The sequence below is a fragment of the Oncorhynchus clarkii genome, chromosome 26 (genome assembly GCF_045791955.1).
Source record: "Oncorhynchus clarkii lewisi isolate Uvic-CL-2024 chromosome 26, UVic_Ocla_1.0, whole genome shotgun sequence".
NCBI classification, from domain to species: Eukaryota; Metazoa; Chordata; class Actinopteri; order Salmoniformes; family Salmonidae; genus Oncorhynchus; species Oncorhynchus clarkii.
Genome location: NC_092172.1, coordinates 5529972 through 5546343, shown reverse-complemented (window position 1 = coordinate 5546343; position 16372 = coordinate 5529972). Strand labels below are relative to the sequence as shown.

Genomic DNA, 16372 nt, shown 5'->3' with positions numbered 1-16372 from the left:
TGGAAGGTTCGCCCATATGGTCACTCAGTCAGAGTGGTCACCTCCCTGTCCAAGGACCTTCTCCCCCGATTGCTCAGTTTGGCTGGGTACCCTTCCCCAGATCTTGGCCTCGACCCAATCATGTCTCGGAGCTCTACAGACAATTCCTTCAACCTCATGGCTAGGTTCTTGCTCTGACATGCACTGTCAACAGTGGGACCTTATGCTGGGACCACACACAGGTGTGTGCCTTTCAATTTCATGTTTAGTCAATTTAATTTACCACAGGTGGACCCCAAACAAGTTGTAAAAACATCTCAAGGATTATCAATGAAAACAGGATGCACCTGAGCTCAATTTCGAGTCTCATAGCAAAGGGTCTGAATACTTATGTAAATAAGGTATTTCCGTTTTTTGTTTTAAATACATTTGCAAAAATGTAAATAAAAAAAATATTTTTTGCTTTGTCATTATGGGGTATTGCGTGTCATTTGCTGAGGAAATTGTTTTATTTAATTCATTTTAGAATAAGGCTACAACGTAACAAAATGTGGAAAAAGTCAAGGCACTGTATATCAAGTTGTTTTGGTACTTCCCTTATGCACTACGCTTTTCTGCATGCTAACTTTTACTATACCCCAGGTCAATCAATATACACTGATTATACAAAACATTAACACGTACTCTTTCCATGACCGACTGACCAGGTGAATCCAAGTGAAATCTATGATCCCTTCTTGATGTCACTTGTGAAATCCACTTCAATCAGTATAGATGAAGGGCAGGACACAGATTAAAGTATTTTTAAACCTTGAGACTATTAAGACATAAAATGGGTGCGTGCCATTCAGAGGGTGAATGGGAAAAACAAAGTGCCTTTGAACAGGTGCCAGGAGCACCGTTCTGGGTCAAGAACTGCGACGCTGCTTGGTTTTTCACAGTCAACAGTTTCCCAAGTGTATCAAGTATGATCCACCACCCGAAGGACATCCAGCCATCTTGACACAACTGTGGGAAGCAATGGAGTCAACATGGGCCAGCATCCCTGTAGAACACTTTCAACACCTTGTAAAGTCCATGCCCTGACGAAATGAGGCTGTTCTGAGGGCAAAAAGAGGGGCGGGGGGGCTCGGGTCGATCGATAGTGGTTCATGGAGATTACAGTTTCTATGTGAAGAGAGATGTAGGTCACGTCTCAAACAACTATTTATTCTGTTTTTTTACCCCTTTTTCTACCCAATTTTGTGGTTTTCAGTTGGTAGTTACAGTGTCTCATCGCTGCAACTTCCGTACGGACTCCAGAGGTGAAGGTCCTCCGAAACATAACCCAACCAAGCCGCACTGCTTTTCGACCCAATGCCCACTTAACCTGGAAGCCAGCCGCACCAATGTGTCGGAGGAAACACCGTACACCTGTTGACCGTGCATGGCCTGCCACAGGAGTCGGTAGTGCCGCGATGGGACAAGGACATCCCTGCCGGCCAAACCCTTCCCTAACCCGGACGACGCTGGGCCAATAGTGCGCCGTCCCATGAGTCTCCCGATAGCGGCCGGCTGCGACAGAGCCTGGACAGCAGGTAGCTCAATATTAGCATAAGTATTCCTAATGTTTGGTGTACTCAATGTAGTCTACCAGTCTATCCTGCCCTCTATCCACCATTCATAGTGACAACAGTGGTATATGCACCGTTTGTCAAGATCTGCAAGAGGCTAACTGGTAATCATGCCTCACATGCCTCAAAGCTGCATACATTTTCAATATAAATCCACAAGAACAAATAGGAATAGCTGATAGGCAGTCGAGAAGCCAGGTGCATCATTGTGCATAAAATAACATTGAAGACATGATCTTGTATAGGCGGCAATACAAAATTCTACTCTAGGCTGCAGTGAAAATGTCCTTTGAATAATGACGTAAAAGCCCTGTGATTTTAAATGTTTCGTTCCATTTGGATCAGTTGTGGGTGGACAGTTTTTAAGGTCTAGAAAAGCACAGTAGCAGACCATTCTGGCTGTATTCTTACTTCTGATACTGAGATGTGCCGTGTGTTGCAGATCATCATTCTCCCAAGTCATCCTATAATAATGTGGCCATATTATACAACTGTACGCTCTCGGCAGGCTCAGCTATTCGGGAACGCTGAACGCACGCTCTGCTTCCTCTTCAAATCCGAGCGGCCATTCCTTGTACACCTAGAACCTGACGCTTCAATGTAGCCTAAATTTAAACTTTAAAAATGTATGGCCTTTTATATGCGCACGTTTGTCCAAAATATAATTCTAGCCTCCTCATAATGGCTTGATATTGAGTGGGCATGTTCACCATACCTACGCATTTTTTTTGAGACAAAACCATCAGTAGGACTAAATGGATGGAAAGTAATTTACCTTGTTTGTTTTTTTCCGCTACGGGATTCTAACCGCAAAAGTTATTTTTGTGGACTATGTTTTTACGCAACAAGTCAATGTGATGGAAACACAACTCTGATGGGAAACTATTGTTTTTATGCAGATTCTTTCATATTTATATGAAAATCTGTCACCAATTGGATGGAAAGCTCGCTATAGGGACACCCTAGTGTGCTAGGTCAGTGTTTCACCAGCAGCCCCAAACATCTAAAGAATAACAAGCTTGTAAGAATTGTACTTAAACTCATACTCATCTAGAGGCGAGCATTTTTTTTGTCTGCGTCTCTGCAATGTGTCTCTATCTATGACATTTCATTATGTATCTATGTAAGAAAATAGGGACCACAATGGAAATAAGTCTGACTTTAATTGTGAAATCCCGGTCACTTTGAAAAATTGTTGTACTGTGTGTATATGTATTTGTATTTACTGAACCATTCAACTCAAACCCAACTGTGCAGCAAAACATTTGATTAACGGAAAGAGTCATCTCTTATAAAACACCCAAAACTTGAATGACATTCGGTGATTGGCAAGTAAATCCTAGGTCGGGATGGAGGGATGCATTTTATGTTTGTCGAGATTGACATCTATTTATTGTGGTGTTGAAAATGCAAACCATCATATAGAAATGCCCGAAGTCAGTATGCTTTGTTTATTGGTTGTGGGGTGCATTGGCACAGAAACCTGTTCGTTATCTTTTTTTTTTGCAAATATTTTCTAGAATTATATAAAACCTGATTTCCCCTAGCTGATCATTTTCTGCTGCCGGGTCTGATTGTAGTGTTACTCGTCAGCTCCACTATATGCATTGTGTTGCTTTGCCATCAGCGTCACGTCAATGTGAAGTTTTACCTGCTACACAGAGTTTGTTGTTTTGAGAGAGGAGCCTTTATTCTATTTTGCCTACTGTACCATATTCAACGATTATGCGTAAGTATAATAGCTTTGGTCCAGTTTTTCCCAAGTCACTAAACTACTGCTAGTGGTTGTACTAAATGATCCCCTAATTTCAGACGCTGCTTTTGAACCTAGCTAGTCAATGTAACTAGCTAGCTAGTAGTAGTAGCTTCTTGACTTACAATAACCAGTGGTGTATAGTCGTGGCCATGTGCAACCAAAATCGTCTTTATTTGTCATCAATTCAAATCACAAGATAGAATTAACGTTTGCGTCAGCCATCGAGAATTTAACCTCTGTGATTCTTGAGCTTGGACGCTGACATTGGACGTGACGCATCGTGAGCGCAACACGGGCAGTGAAGAAGCATTCATTGATTTCAAGGAAGCATTTCCTCAATGGCTGATGCCGGACAAGGGCCTCCCGGGTGGCGCAGCGACTCCTGTGGTGGACCGGGCGCAGTGCACGCTAGCCAAGGTTGCCAGGTGCACGGTGTTTCCTCTGACACATTGGTGCGGCTGGCTTCCGGGTTGGATGCGGCTGGCTTCCGGGTTGGTATCGGAGGACGCATGACTTTCAACCTTCGTCTCTCCCGAGCCCGTACGGGAGTTGTAGCGATGAGACAAGATAGTAGCTAATGGATACCACGAAATTGGGGAGAAAAAGGGGTAATAAATTTGAAAAAAGTAAACAAAGGGTCGTTACAGTTATTGTTATTTTGAGGTCGTAAACATTATTTTGAGTCTGGCATTTCAAAATGGAAATGACAAACTTTAGAAGCCTTTTTAAACCTTGAATGCACTACAAGTTTGCAATCTCCATATTCCTGAAACAACAGGATGCTCAAATTAAGATACGGCATCTGTATACTGTTGTTTAATGTGTTTTTAAAGTAGCTACAGTACATGCATACATGTGTTTCTTATTCCTTTCTTCTGCAGCTCAGTGGAAAAGTAGTTCCGGTCAGTCGTGTAACCATGGCGACGGGCCGGTACTACTTACTCTCCAGGTTCCCAGCCAGCAGGTAGAGCCAGGTGAGCAGGATGACGGCGGTCAGAGATGCCACCAGCAGCTTCAGACGACCTCGAAACGGCATGTGCATGATGGGACGGCCGGGTGGGGGCGGGGGCGGGGGGTGAGGGCTCAGGTGGGGCTCAGTCTCACATACGCTTCCTGCTGCATCCTCTCATCTGGAGGGAGAGACGAGGAGAAAGAGAGGAGGGAGAAGGTTAGCATGATGCTATCACAAAATGCTTTAGTGGCATAACAGTGCAGTTTGTATTCAAGCAAAGCAGAAGTTAGGACACGGAAATGCCAGGGGCACAATTAAAATATGATGTCATCTCACTCTCATAACACAAATACAAGCACTCGCATGAATGCACAAACACGCACGCACACACACGTGCATGCAAGCGCGCACATACACACACAGTTTAATCACAGCCAGGCTCAATTGGCAATAAGTGCGGGCACTCTCGCTCTCTCTCTCTCCCTCTCTACCTCCCTCTATCTATAAAGGCTATAAGAGTTCCAGGTCCTCTCTTTGTTTTATGATGAGCTTAATTAATCACGTTTCACTTTAATTAGATGCAGGCCTGAAGGAAACAAGATTGGATGCAGCTGCCAATTAAAGAAGAGAAGTCAAAAAATATCTGAGAGTTTATGAAAAGAAGAGTGTGTCTGGCCTGTGCTTCGCTGGTGTGAAAACTCTGGTGAGAGAGGGAAGAGAGGGAGGAGAAAGTGGAATGGGTGGACGGTATAGGGGTGAGATTAAACTGAACTCGCTCCTTGACCCAGGTTTTCATGCAGGTTGACGTTTATTGGGATGAGTCTTGTCCTGGAGGCAGAACTGAGCGATTCCTGCTAAATGGGCCAGCTGCAAAGTCAAAATTGGCTATATTGTAAAAGTTCATGAAAACAAAAATGTGCTTTTTGGTTTTAATTTAAGGTTAGGTTTAGGCATTAACGTTAGCAGTTTGGTTAAGGTTTACAATCTGATTCTATGACTGTACCAGCTTGTGACCACTCTGCAGAGCAGACTCCAGAACAAGATACATGATGAAAAACGCTAACCTGTGGTTATCATCTACTTGACATGTGCGCACACACAAGACTGTCAAATGAACATCCTGCCCTTCAGTGTGCAACTTTACTTAAAACAGGCGCTTAACTTGGTTGCTCGAGGTGTGTGTGTGTGTTTGCTCAAGGTCTCTCATTCTCGTCACAGCGCCTACAGCTAGCAGACTCTAAAACGACAAGGACAAAGAGCACTGCTGATAATGCCAGCGAGAGAGAGAGAGAGAGAGAAGCAACAATACCACAACATGCTGGAGAGCAACTCCGACATGTGCAGTATAGTAACCAAAAGTATCATTCTATAGAAAATGCTATTAGTAACATTAATAACACAACAACCAAAGCCATAGCTGGCTCACAGTCCCTGATTTAGATGACAATCCTAGATGGAGTAATTTATAGATCAGCAGGTAAGGGTGCTCTCGAGCGGCTAGATGTTATATACCATTCGGCCATCAGATTTGCCACCAATGTTCCTTATGGGACACATCACTGCACTCTATACTCCTCTGTAAATGGGTCATCTTTGTATACCCATCGCAAGATCCAAGGGTTGATGCATATTTATAGAACCCTCTAAGGCCTCACTCCCCCCTATCTGAGATATCTACTGCAACTCTCATCCTCCACATACAACACCCGTTCTGCCAGTCACATTCTGTTAAAGGTCCCCAAAGCACACACATCCCTGGGTCGCTCCTCTTTTCAGTTCGCTGCAGCTGTCGACTGAAACGAGCTGCAAAAAAAAACACTCAAACTGGACCGTTTTATCTCCATCTCTTCATTCACTCAGACTCAGACACTCTAACTGACAGCTGTGGCGGCTTCACGTGATGCATTGTTGTCTTTACCTTCCTGCCTTTTGTGCTGTTGTCTCTGCCCAATAATGTTTGTACCATGTTTTGTGTTGCTACCATGTTGTGGTCATGTTGTGTTGCTACCATGCTGTGCTTTCATGTGTTGCTGACATGCAATGTTGTCGTCTTAGGTCTCTCGTCTGATGTGTGTTATTTAAAAAAAAAGAAAAAATTAAGCCCTAGCCCCTGTCCCCGCAGGAGGCTTTTTGCCTTCAGGTAGGCCGTCATTGTAAATAAGAATTTGTTCTTTAACTGACTTGCCTAGTTTAATAAATACAATTTTAAAAAACAGTCAAAGTAAGTGAGGGCTGTTGAGAGATGTTGTACTTTGGATAGGGAAAGAGAGCCAAGGCCTGCAGATACAGAAAGGCGAGAGGTGTTTCAACCGAACCACCCACCTCAACGGGCCCCTCTTCAGGAGGGTTGGCCAACCCTGCCTTAAAAGGATAGTTCAACAATCCCCTCAAATCCACAGTTGATTCAACTATAACCTCAAACTACATTCGCGTCAAATACCCCATACATTTCCTTGCTGGGCACAGTTATTACTCTTTGCCTGTTAAAGTAGAGTAATAGTTCATGTGATCCACATAGTATTGAGGTTACGCCCTGGAGCTACAACACCTGGTCAAGGTGATATCAGGAAGGGGATTTTTTCCCAGAAACCCTTGGCTGCATCAAGTGATAAATACTGCAAGATATCTGCTTTTGAATCTTTCTTATTTTCTCTCTGATCTTTCATGTGTTTTTCCTCTGTGTGTGTGTGTGTGTGCTGAAGATAAACCCATTCTGAAATGATTTACACCACAGGTGTAAATCTCTTTCTTTTTCCCTCCCTCCCTCCCGCCCAGATCATAAAACAACGTGATTAACCGGTTCCCATGCTTTTAAAACAAGGATTCTGCTCCGGAACAGCATAGATCACTTCCGTTACTGGCTCTGATTCTGTTCCTTGAAAAAGTTTGTTATTTTCCAGTTTTTGGCTCTGTTCCCTGAACCGGTTCCAAACCCTGGTTTAAAATCCTACCCCAAACTTTAACCCTTATCTTAACCATATGGAATGAATGCCTAAGCTTAACCGTCAAAATGTCTGTGTTTATGGTCAAAAGTCGAATACTGCAGTCAGACCACGAGATTTGTTGGAAAAAAGAATAAAAACCAAACAGAGTACAACACTTCATGCATTGTCCTCCAAAGCAGAAATTCTTAATTAGTTAGGTACAAAACAGCCAAAGTTTTCTATTTCACATTATTGTAGAGCATAGTGAATGGTGCCAAGGGAAACCTGCCTGTTCCTGTATTTCTAAGCATGGCTGTCAATAAAACACGAGAAACATATAATGCAAGTAATAGTGCAATTAAGAGCTGACGCCATTGTGTAAAGGCTTTTATCGGTAGCTTCCCCATTAAAAGTGAAGGGCCTTTTAGCACTGAGCTAAGCAGGAAGGGAGATATCTCTGATTAGGGCATAATCAGTTTGGCGCTTCCTGCATCAGAGAACCATGATAACAGAGACAGTTAATCATCTACTCTCTTTCTCTATTTTGACCTCAGCTCAGGGTTCACACACACGCGCGCTTACACACACTCTTGAGATTAGATTCTTGATTGAAAACCAGACCATCCATTCAGAGTGGATACGTTTACCCCTGTCTGTATGTCTGTGAGTGTATCTATGGCACAGACGGATTGGGTCCCTCTGCATTTGTTTGACCTGTCTTGTGTTTGTGTGTGTGTGTGTGTTTGATACGTGGGTTGACTCATAACCTGCAGTCCCCGCAGTTATATCTGCGGGTCGGGCGGGTGGCTGTCGGGTTGAATAAAGAGAAAATAGTACAGAAAAAAAAAATCTATAAATGCATAATTTTTGTGCAATTTACATCTAGGCCTATAGGCTACATTGAGGTCTGGCATTAGTGCATAAACCTAAGCTTTAGGGCCTAACTTGACATCTGCCAAATAGCCTACACACCAATCCCCTCAAGCTTTTGGAAACGGGTAGAAAAAGTGAATGTCTTTCCACTGAGGCAAAAAAGTACAATGTCAGATTTTAATTCAATAACAGAAATGCTGCAAAATGGAGAATTAAAAATAAAGAGTAGGGAGGGGCCAGAAAATGTATTTTTGGGAAATATTTGGTGAAGTGGTAAAAGAGGATGGTAGCAGTGTCGGCTATGTTGTGTGTGTGATTTGTGTGAGGCACTATATGAATTCGACAGACACTAGACGGAGACTTCAAATAGCCCTATGACACGTCAAGGGAACTGTAGCCTACTGTTCAGATAAGTTAAATGGAAACTGAAATCTGGATAATGACTGTAGGTCTATAACCTCTCACATAGTCTGAACATTAACTCCTGCAGAAATAAGCAATTCTTGCAGTAAATTGATACCAACAAGCTCAAGTCAGAATTAGATGTTCATCTATGTTTCTCAAACATCACATTTCGAAGTCTTTAAGTGTTTAGGTATTAACTCAGAATTTTTAAAGGTAAGGCATTACCTCCAAATGGTTAAGGTAAAGGGTTAAGGTTTGGGATAGGCTAAAAACATGCAACCTTTGGCACCAGAGGCAGATGCTTACGCCCATCCCACTCCACAACACCCGAGCAAAACCGAAACCTACTTGAAGGTAACAGCGCTAACTTTTGCTCCTAGCGGACGGTTTACACGTCATCGCCAGACATCCTCAGACATGGATGGACATCAAATACTAACTTGTATCACGGGTGACCTGGCTGATTGATACACCAAATATAAAAATAAAAAAAACTATAATAAAAAAAATATTATTGCATTTTCTCCCCGGTCCCTAAACGTCTTTGCTCCATGAAAGAAGCAGAGATGACAGAGAACAATGTTGTGATGTCAACTACACTGTAAAAGTAGAAAGTCTCAAAACACCATGATTGTGTAATGAAACCATGACAACTAAACTGAGATCTGGTGTTTGAAGAGTGTTTGAATGTTAACCCAATGCAAGTGTTTTAATGCACAGAATGTTTGAGGAATATACGGTAATGGAGTCTGTTCAGGCGTGTGTCGGGCGAGATGACAGAGAGACGCAGTACAGACACACCTTTCTCTCTTCTGCATTTCTCTCAGAGCAGGGTAAGAAACACAATTATCACCCCGCTCAATAATCTGTGCTCACATGATGGTTCACACACTTCACAATAACAGCAGGGAGTTTTCACATGAAACTGCAGTTTAGACAGTTAGACTCTGCTGCTCATATCACATCTGCTGCAGCTCTGACTGCTATCATAAGAGTGTGTGTGTTTCTTTGTTTTTGTGGGTGTGCGAGTGTGAGTAGTGTGTACTAGTGTGTGTGTGTTTGTTTTCTTGTTTATGTGTGTGTGTGTGTGTGTGTGTGTGTGTGTGTGTGTGTGAGAAAGAGAGAGATAGAGAGAGGCAAATCAAATCAAAGTGTATTGGTCGAGTACACAGATTTACAAATGATGTTATTGCAGGTTCAGTGAAATGCTTGTGTTTCTAGCTCCAACAGTGCAGTAATACCTAGCAATAATAATACAGCATTTATAAAACACACGCATAATCCAGAAAAATTAAGAAATTATGAATTATCAGTACGAGCAATGTCAGAGGCAGGAATATAACTATATATACATATAATAAATACGATGCATTCGGAAAGTATTCACACCACTTGACTTTTTCCACATTTTGTTACGTTACTGCCTTATTCTAAAATTGATTTAATAAAACATTTTCCTCATCAACCTACACACAATACCCCATAAAACAGGTTTTTAGAAATGTTTGCAAAGTTAATAATAATACAAAACAGAATCATCATCCTATCATCAGTGATCATCATCCTACAACTTGATTGGAGTCCACCTGTGGTACATTCGATTGATTGGACATGATTTTGGAAGGCATACACCTGTATGTATAAGGTCCGACAGTTTACTGTGCAGGTCGGAGCAAAAACCAAGCCATGAGGTCGAAGGAATTGTCCGCAGAGCTCTGAGACAGTATTGTGTCATGGCACAGATCTGGGGAAAGGTACCAACAAATGTCTGCAGCATTGAAGGTCCCCAAGAGCACAGATTTGCGATGTCAACTACACTGTAAAAGTAAAAAGCCTCAAAACACCATGATTGTGTAATGAAACCATGAAAACTAAGCTGAGATCTGGTGTTTGGAGGTTGTTTGAATGTAAACCCAATGCAAGTGTTTTAATGCACAGAATGTGTTTTTAAACATAAATGAAGTACTCTGAAACACCCAAAGTGGTTCTTCAACCTTAATATTGTTGTTTTGAGGAGAGTATTGTGAAAACACTGAGGGTTTTAGTGCATATAAAAGACAGCATCGAAAACACAAAAACTGTTTCTCATACAATCAATGGTTTATAGCCTAAATATTGATTGATGACAAGGACCGATGGAGAATATTTGTTGTGGAATTCCACCTTTCTTTTATTTTTTTAAGATTAGAAACAGGAGGGCAGTAAAATGGTACATTTTGTTGGAATTTGACACACTCAACCACACAGTCACACTGCAAGAAATTATTCTGGGGTTAATTGAAATGAACTCAAACGTGAAAAATGAATGCAAGTCGTGTAGTGCCTGTGGTCTAGCAATAACGCACACGGCTTAAACATGTCACCCCTCTCTATCCACCGAAGACGGGGCTTAAATTCCCCGCTCCAACCCTTCAGTCTGTTTCTCCCACCTATCTGTATCCCCTCTGTCATTTCATGACTGTTCCAATAGTGTCAAAATACAACCAAAATACCTTTAAAAAATATTTTTAGACTTAATCATTCTTTCACACAATGTTGTATACATTTTATATGAGTAATAAGCTCGTTGTGCCATGAGGTGTAATCGATCATGATGAGTGGATATCAAAACCATCAGGCAAATTGATGTTCAATGAAGACAGCACCCATTCAAGCCTTCATGATTGTCAATGAAAGAGGGCAAGTGCAGAGTCCCACAGTTTTGCTGTTCAACCAGTTAGTGTTGATGGTTTGAACACTGAGCTTGACAATACCTGCCAAAATGTTATACAATGGCAAATTATCAAATACATAAAACAATGTTAAACATTAAAACACTTCAGAAAAAGGGATCTAATTATGCATTAGAAGGGATTCTAATCGTAATGGTGTTTAGGAGCTTTAGAGTGAGGAAACGACACCAAAAGAGAAGGTATCTAATTCGGCACTAAACAGGACTCGAAACACCAAAATAGTGTTTTTAATAATTTATTTTTAGTGCTCCCAGTCTCTGGCAAGGTGTTGCACACAACACTTAAGTGGTGTTACAACACACCATGCTATGTTTCAAAACATCTCAGGATAATGTTTTTCAATACTCCACCAAAGTTAAAGTTTCATCTCCTTCAAGTTGGTGGCGGCTCAGTCGCCACTAGTTTTGGTGTTACAAAGCACTTTTTAAAATGTATTTTTACCCCCTTTTCATGATATCCAAATGTTAGTCGTTACTATCTTGTCTCATCGCTACAACTCCCGTACGGGCTCGGGAGAGACGAACGTCGAAGGCCATGCGTCCTCCGAAACACAACCCAACCAGGCCGCACTGCTTCTTAACACAGCGCGCATCCAACCCGGAAGCCAGCCGCACCAATGTTACGGAGGAAACACTGTGCCCCTGGCAACCTGGTTAGCGTGCACTGTGCCCGGCCCGCCACAGGAGTCACTAGTGCGCGATGAGACAAGGATATCCCTACCGGCCAAACCCTCCCTAACCCGGACGACGCTAGGCCAATTGTGCGTCGCCCCATGGATCTCCCGGTCGCGGCCGGCTGCGACAGAACCTGGGCTCAAACCCAGAGTCTCTGGTGACACTGCTAGCACTGCAATGCAGTGCCTTAGACCACTGCACCACCCGGGAGGCCTTAAAGCACTTGTTTTTAACAGTGTAGACTCCCGGGTGGCGCAGCGGTCTAAGGCACTGCATCGCAGTGCTAGAGGCGTCATTAAGGACCAGGGTTCGATCCCGGGCTGTATCACAACTGGCTGTGATCGGGAGTCCCATAGGCGGCGCACAATTGACTTAGTGTCATTTGGGGAGGGTTTGGCCAAGGGGGGCTTTACAAGTAGACTGTCATTGTAAATTTGTTCTTAACTGACTTGCCTAGTTAAATATATATAAATCTTTTTAAAATAAACATTCTGGTGAGCAAAGGTTTATTTGGTCTTCAAGGGCAACATATACTGACAGAAGGGAAGCTGCATGTATCTAATTACAGACAAGTTGACTAACAAATAGCCTACCAAAATGTCAGAAATTATAAGCAGAAACATATTTAAATTAGGCAAAAAACGATTCTGCACCCCCTGTCAAAAAATCATTGCTCCTTCTCTGACTGTAGCCTACAGCGCATTTTCTATATTTATTAGCAATTTCGGGTGGGTGTGTGAATGTTTGTATTAGCGTTTGGTTGGCTGACTGTGTGTCATCATGTATTGTTGTTGCAGCCTCCCTAGATCACTTCTCTTCACTTCAAATCAGGTCAAATCAGGCTTTATGTCACTTGGGGCAATATACAGTAATGGAGTCTGTTCAGGCGTGTGTCGGGGGAGATGACAGAGAGACGCAACACACACACACACCTTTCTCTCTTCTGCATTTCTCTGAGAGCAGGGTAAGAAACACAATTATCACCCCGTTCAATAATCTGTGCTCATATGATGGTTCACACACTTCGCAGTAACAGGGAGTTTTCACATGAAACATGAAACTGCAGTTTAGACAGTTAGACTCTGCTGCTCATATCACATCTGCTGCAGCTCTGACTGCTATCATAAGAGTGTGTGTGTTTCTTTGTTTTTGTGGGTGTGCGAGTGTGAGTAGTGGCGGATTTACGTAGAGGCGATGTGGGCATCTTGCCGGGGGTGGTACGGGGCACCCGCACCATAAAACTCGTAATTTGTGCGATCAAATTTCGAATCGCTCATTTGCACGTCACGACAATGATATCATGTCACCGTGTGGGACTGTGGGTCAATTAGCCTTGTCGGAGTGGGCGCCCTGATTGTAGTTTGTGAGCTAGGCAGGCTACTGCCAGGGAAGGTCTCCCACTCAGAAGTACGAGATGAGGCGGAGGCAGGTTGACCTCAGGTCTCCCCACTGTAAAGGTTTTCTTCTGTGGACGAAGGATCGGACCAAAGCGCAGCGTGTTTAGAGTTCAACATGTTTAATAAAGACCATAAACGTGAACACTACAAAATACCAAAACAACAAAGGTGAAAAACCCAAACAGTCCTATCTGGTGCATTGACACAAAGACAGAAGACAGGAAACAACCACCCGCAAAAACCCAACACAAAACAGGCTACCTAAATATGGTTCCCAATCAGAGACAATGACTAACACCTGCCTCTGAGTGAGAACCATATCAGGCCAAACATAGAAATGGGAAAACTAGACAATAGAATGCCCACTCAGCTCACGTCCTGACCAACACTAAAACAAAGAAAACACAAAAGAACTAGGGTCAGAACGTGAATCTATCAAATAGAGGTGCGCCAACGTTGTACAGTACTAATGTTTTATTTATCTGACCAGGTAAGTTGACTGAGAACACATTCTCATTTACAGCAGCGACCTGGGGATGTAATTAGTCAAATCGGTCACACTACGACATACAACCAAATGAACCACAATTCATTCATAATACTTTGAATATACAGTTTTACGGACAAATTGTTGTTATTTTTTTCTGTTTTATTTTGTGTGAAATCGTTAAGAATAATATTAATAAACCAATCTGCACACCACCAAGGTGAATTGGTTTAGTCTTGACTCTTGGTTGACAGTGTTGGGGCATGGGTAATGAACTGATGCTTGAGTGCCAAATCAACACAAATTTGTTTCTATTTGTCTTTGTTATTTCTTTTAGATATTTATGAGGAACTTGGAGACAAGTCAGGGAAAGATGAACGGAGGAAAGTACAGAGTGGAAAAGGTCAAGTGGTCTGTTGGTCATTTGAACCCGAGCTAATATGTGTCATCTCGTCTGGCCACCCTCTAAAATCAGCCTTCATCAGTCTGTGTCTCAAAGTCCCTTATTTTCCTAATTTCCCCCTCTACTCCCATCTCGCCCTCAGTCCTATTTCAGAGCACTTCTACTGTTCTGGTAATGGAAAGATTAATACTTATCCAGTGCCAATCCAAGTTGATAGCTCACAGCCTCAACAATTCACAAACAATGGGTTTGATTATCAGTGGGAGATATTAAAGGTCAACTGCAAAACCCAGCATCATATGATGCAAAATGCATCATACAGGCCAGATTTCCGGTATTTTGGAAAGTGACAAATCTTGAAAACTTGATGGCTGACATGCAAAACATTTTTGGGATTATATCAATAACGGACTAATGAAACAAATACCAAAAGGCAGTGTTTGGGTGGAGTTTTCCTTTAAAGTCGCAACCACTCTACAGTCTTTACACACTTGTCTTGTGGTAGTTAAAGCACACGAGCGCACACGGCCATTCAAAAGTTTGGGGTTACTTAGAAATGTCCTTGTTTTTGAAAGAAAAGGACATTTTTTTGTCGATTAAATTAACATAAAATTGTCTCCCGCAAAACACCAATCTCAATGTCAACAGGAAAGAGGTGACTCCGGGTTGCTGGCCTTCTGGGCAAACTTGCTAAGAAAAAAAAACACATCTCAGACTGGCCAATAAAAATAAAATATTAAGATGGGCAAAAGAACACAGACACTGGACAGAGGAACTCAGCCTAGAAGGCCAGCATCCCGGAGCCACCTCTTCACTGTTGACGTTGAGACTGGTGTTTTGCGGGTACAATTTAATGAAGCTACCAGTTGAGGACTTGTGAGGTTTGTGTTTCTCAAACCAGACACTCTAATGTACTTGTCCTCTTGCTCAGTTGTGCACTGGGGCCTCCCGCTCGTCTTTCTATTCTGGTTCGGGCCAGTTTGCGCTGTTCTGTGAAGGAGTAATACACAGCTGTGTACGAGATCTTCAGTTTCTTGGCAATTTCTCGCATGGAATAGCCTTCATTTCTCAGAACAAGAATAGACTGACGAGTTTCAGAATAAATGTCTTTGTTTCAGGCTATTTGAGCCTGTAATTGAACCCACAAATGCTGATGCTCCAGATACTCAACTAGTCTAAAGAAGGCCAGTTTTATTGCTTCTTTAATTAACACAACAGCTTTCAGCTGTGCTAGCATAATGGCAAAAGGGTTTTCTAACTATCAATCAGCTTTTTAAAATGATAAACTTGGATTAGCTAACAAAACGTGCCATTGGAACACATGAGTGATGGCTTCTGATAATGTGCCTCTGTATGCCTGTGTAGGTACTCCATTAAAAATCAGCCATTTCCAGCTACAATAGTCATTTACAACATTAACAATGACCAATTTGATGTTATTTTAATGGACAAAAATGTGCTTTTCTTTCAAACACAAGGACATTTCTAAGTGTCCCCACACTTTTAAACGGTAGTGTGAATAGAAAGCACATGTAGTACTATAAACACATGGCATGTGGGGTGGCAGTGTAGCCTAGTGGTTAGAGCGTTGGACTAGGAAACGGAAGGTTACAAGTTCAAACGCCAGAGCTGACAAGGTACAAATCTGTCGTTCTGCCCCTGAACAGGCAGTTAACCCACTGTTCCTAGGCCGTCATTGAAAATAAGAATTTGTTCTTAACTGACTTGCCTAGTTAAATAAAGGTAAAAAAAAAAAAAGAGGGACTACAGTCTAGGACTCTAGTCTAGGAATTCTAGGTGGGAATGGTTTTCAGGTTACTGAGGGCCAGAAGGAGAGAGAGAAAGTGTGTTGTTTAAATTTAACTAAAGTTCTGCAGCAGCCTGCAGAAACATGAGAGACAGAGCAAGAAGCAAAATAAAGGATTCTGGACAAATATTCATGATCTATGACTCATTACCTCTCTCTTATCTATCATAGATCATCGGTATCGATCACAGAGGCCCAGAAAAAAATACTTTCAGAATATGGTTTGAAAAATGTAAAGAAACTCTTCTCCTAATGGGAAAAAAAGGTGATTCAGCAGTGTGTAAGGTGTATTTGGCTTTCTCTGAACTGTGTGAAAATCTGTTAATCTTCACGCATGAATGCAAGGACTCTCTCACATACACACAGACTC

General features: G+C 42.2%; 1 protein-coding gene across 1 annotated transcript in view; it reads right to left on the bottom strand.

Moving 5' to 3' along the window:
• LOC139385079 (xylosyl- and glucuronyltransferase LARGE2s-like) overlaps positions 1–16372 on the bottom strand; it is a 94828-nt gene that overhangs the window by 24264 nt on the left and 54192 nt on the right. The window contains exon 3 of the mRNA XM_071130124.1: positions 4291–4478. Coding sequence (XP_070986225.1) covers positions 4291–4390 — 100 coding nt within the window. The 5' untranslated portion in view covers positions 4391–4478. The remainder of the gene's footprint in view (positions 1–4290; positions 4479–16372) is intronic.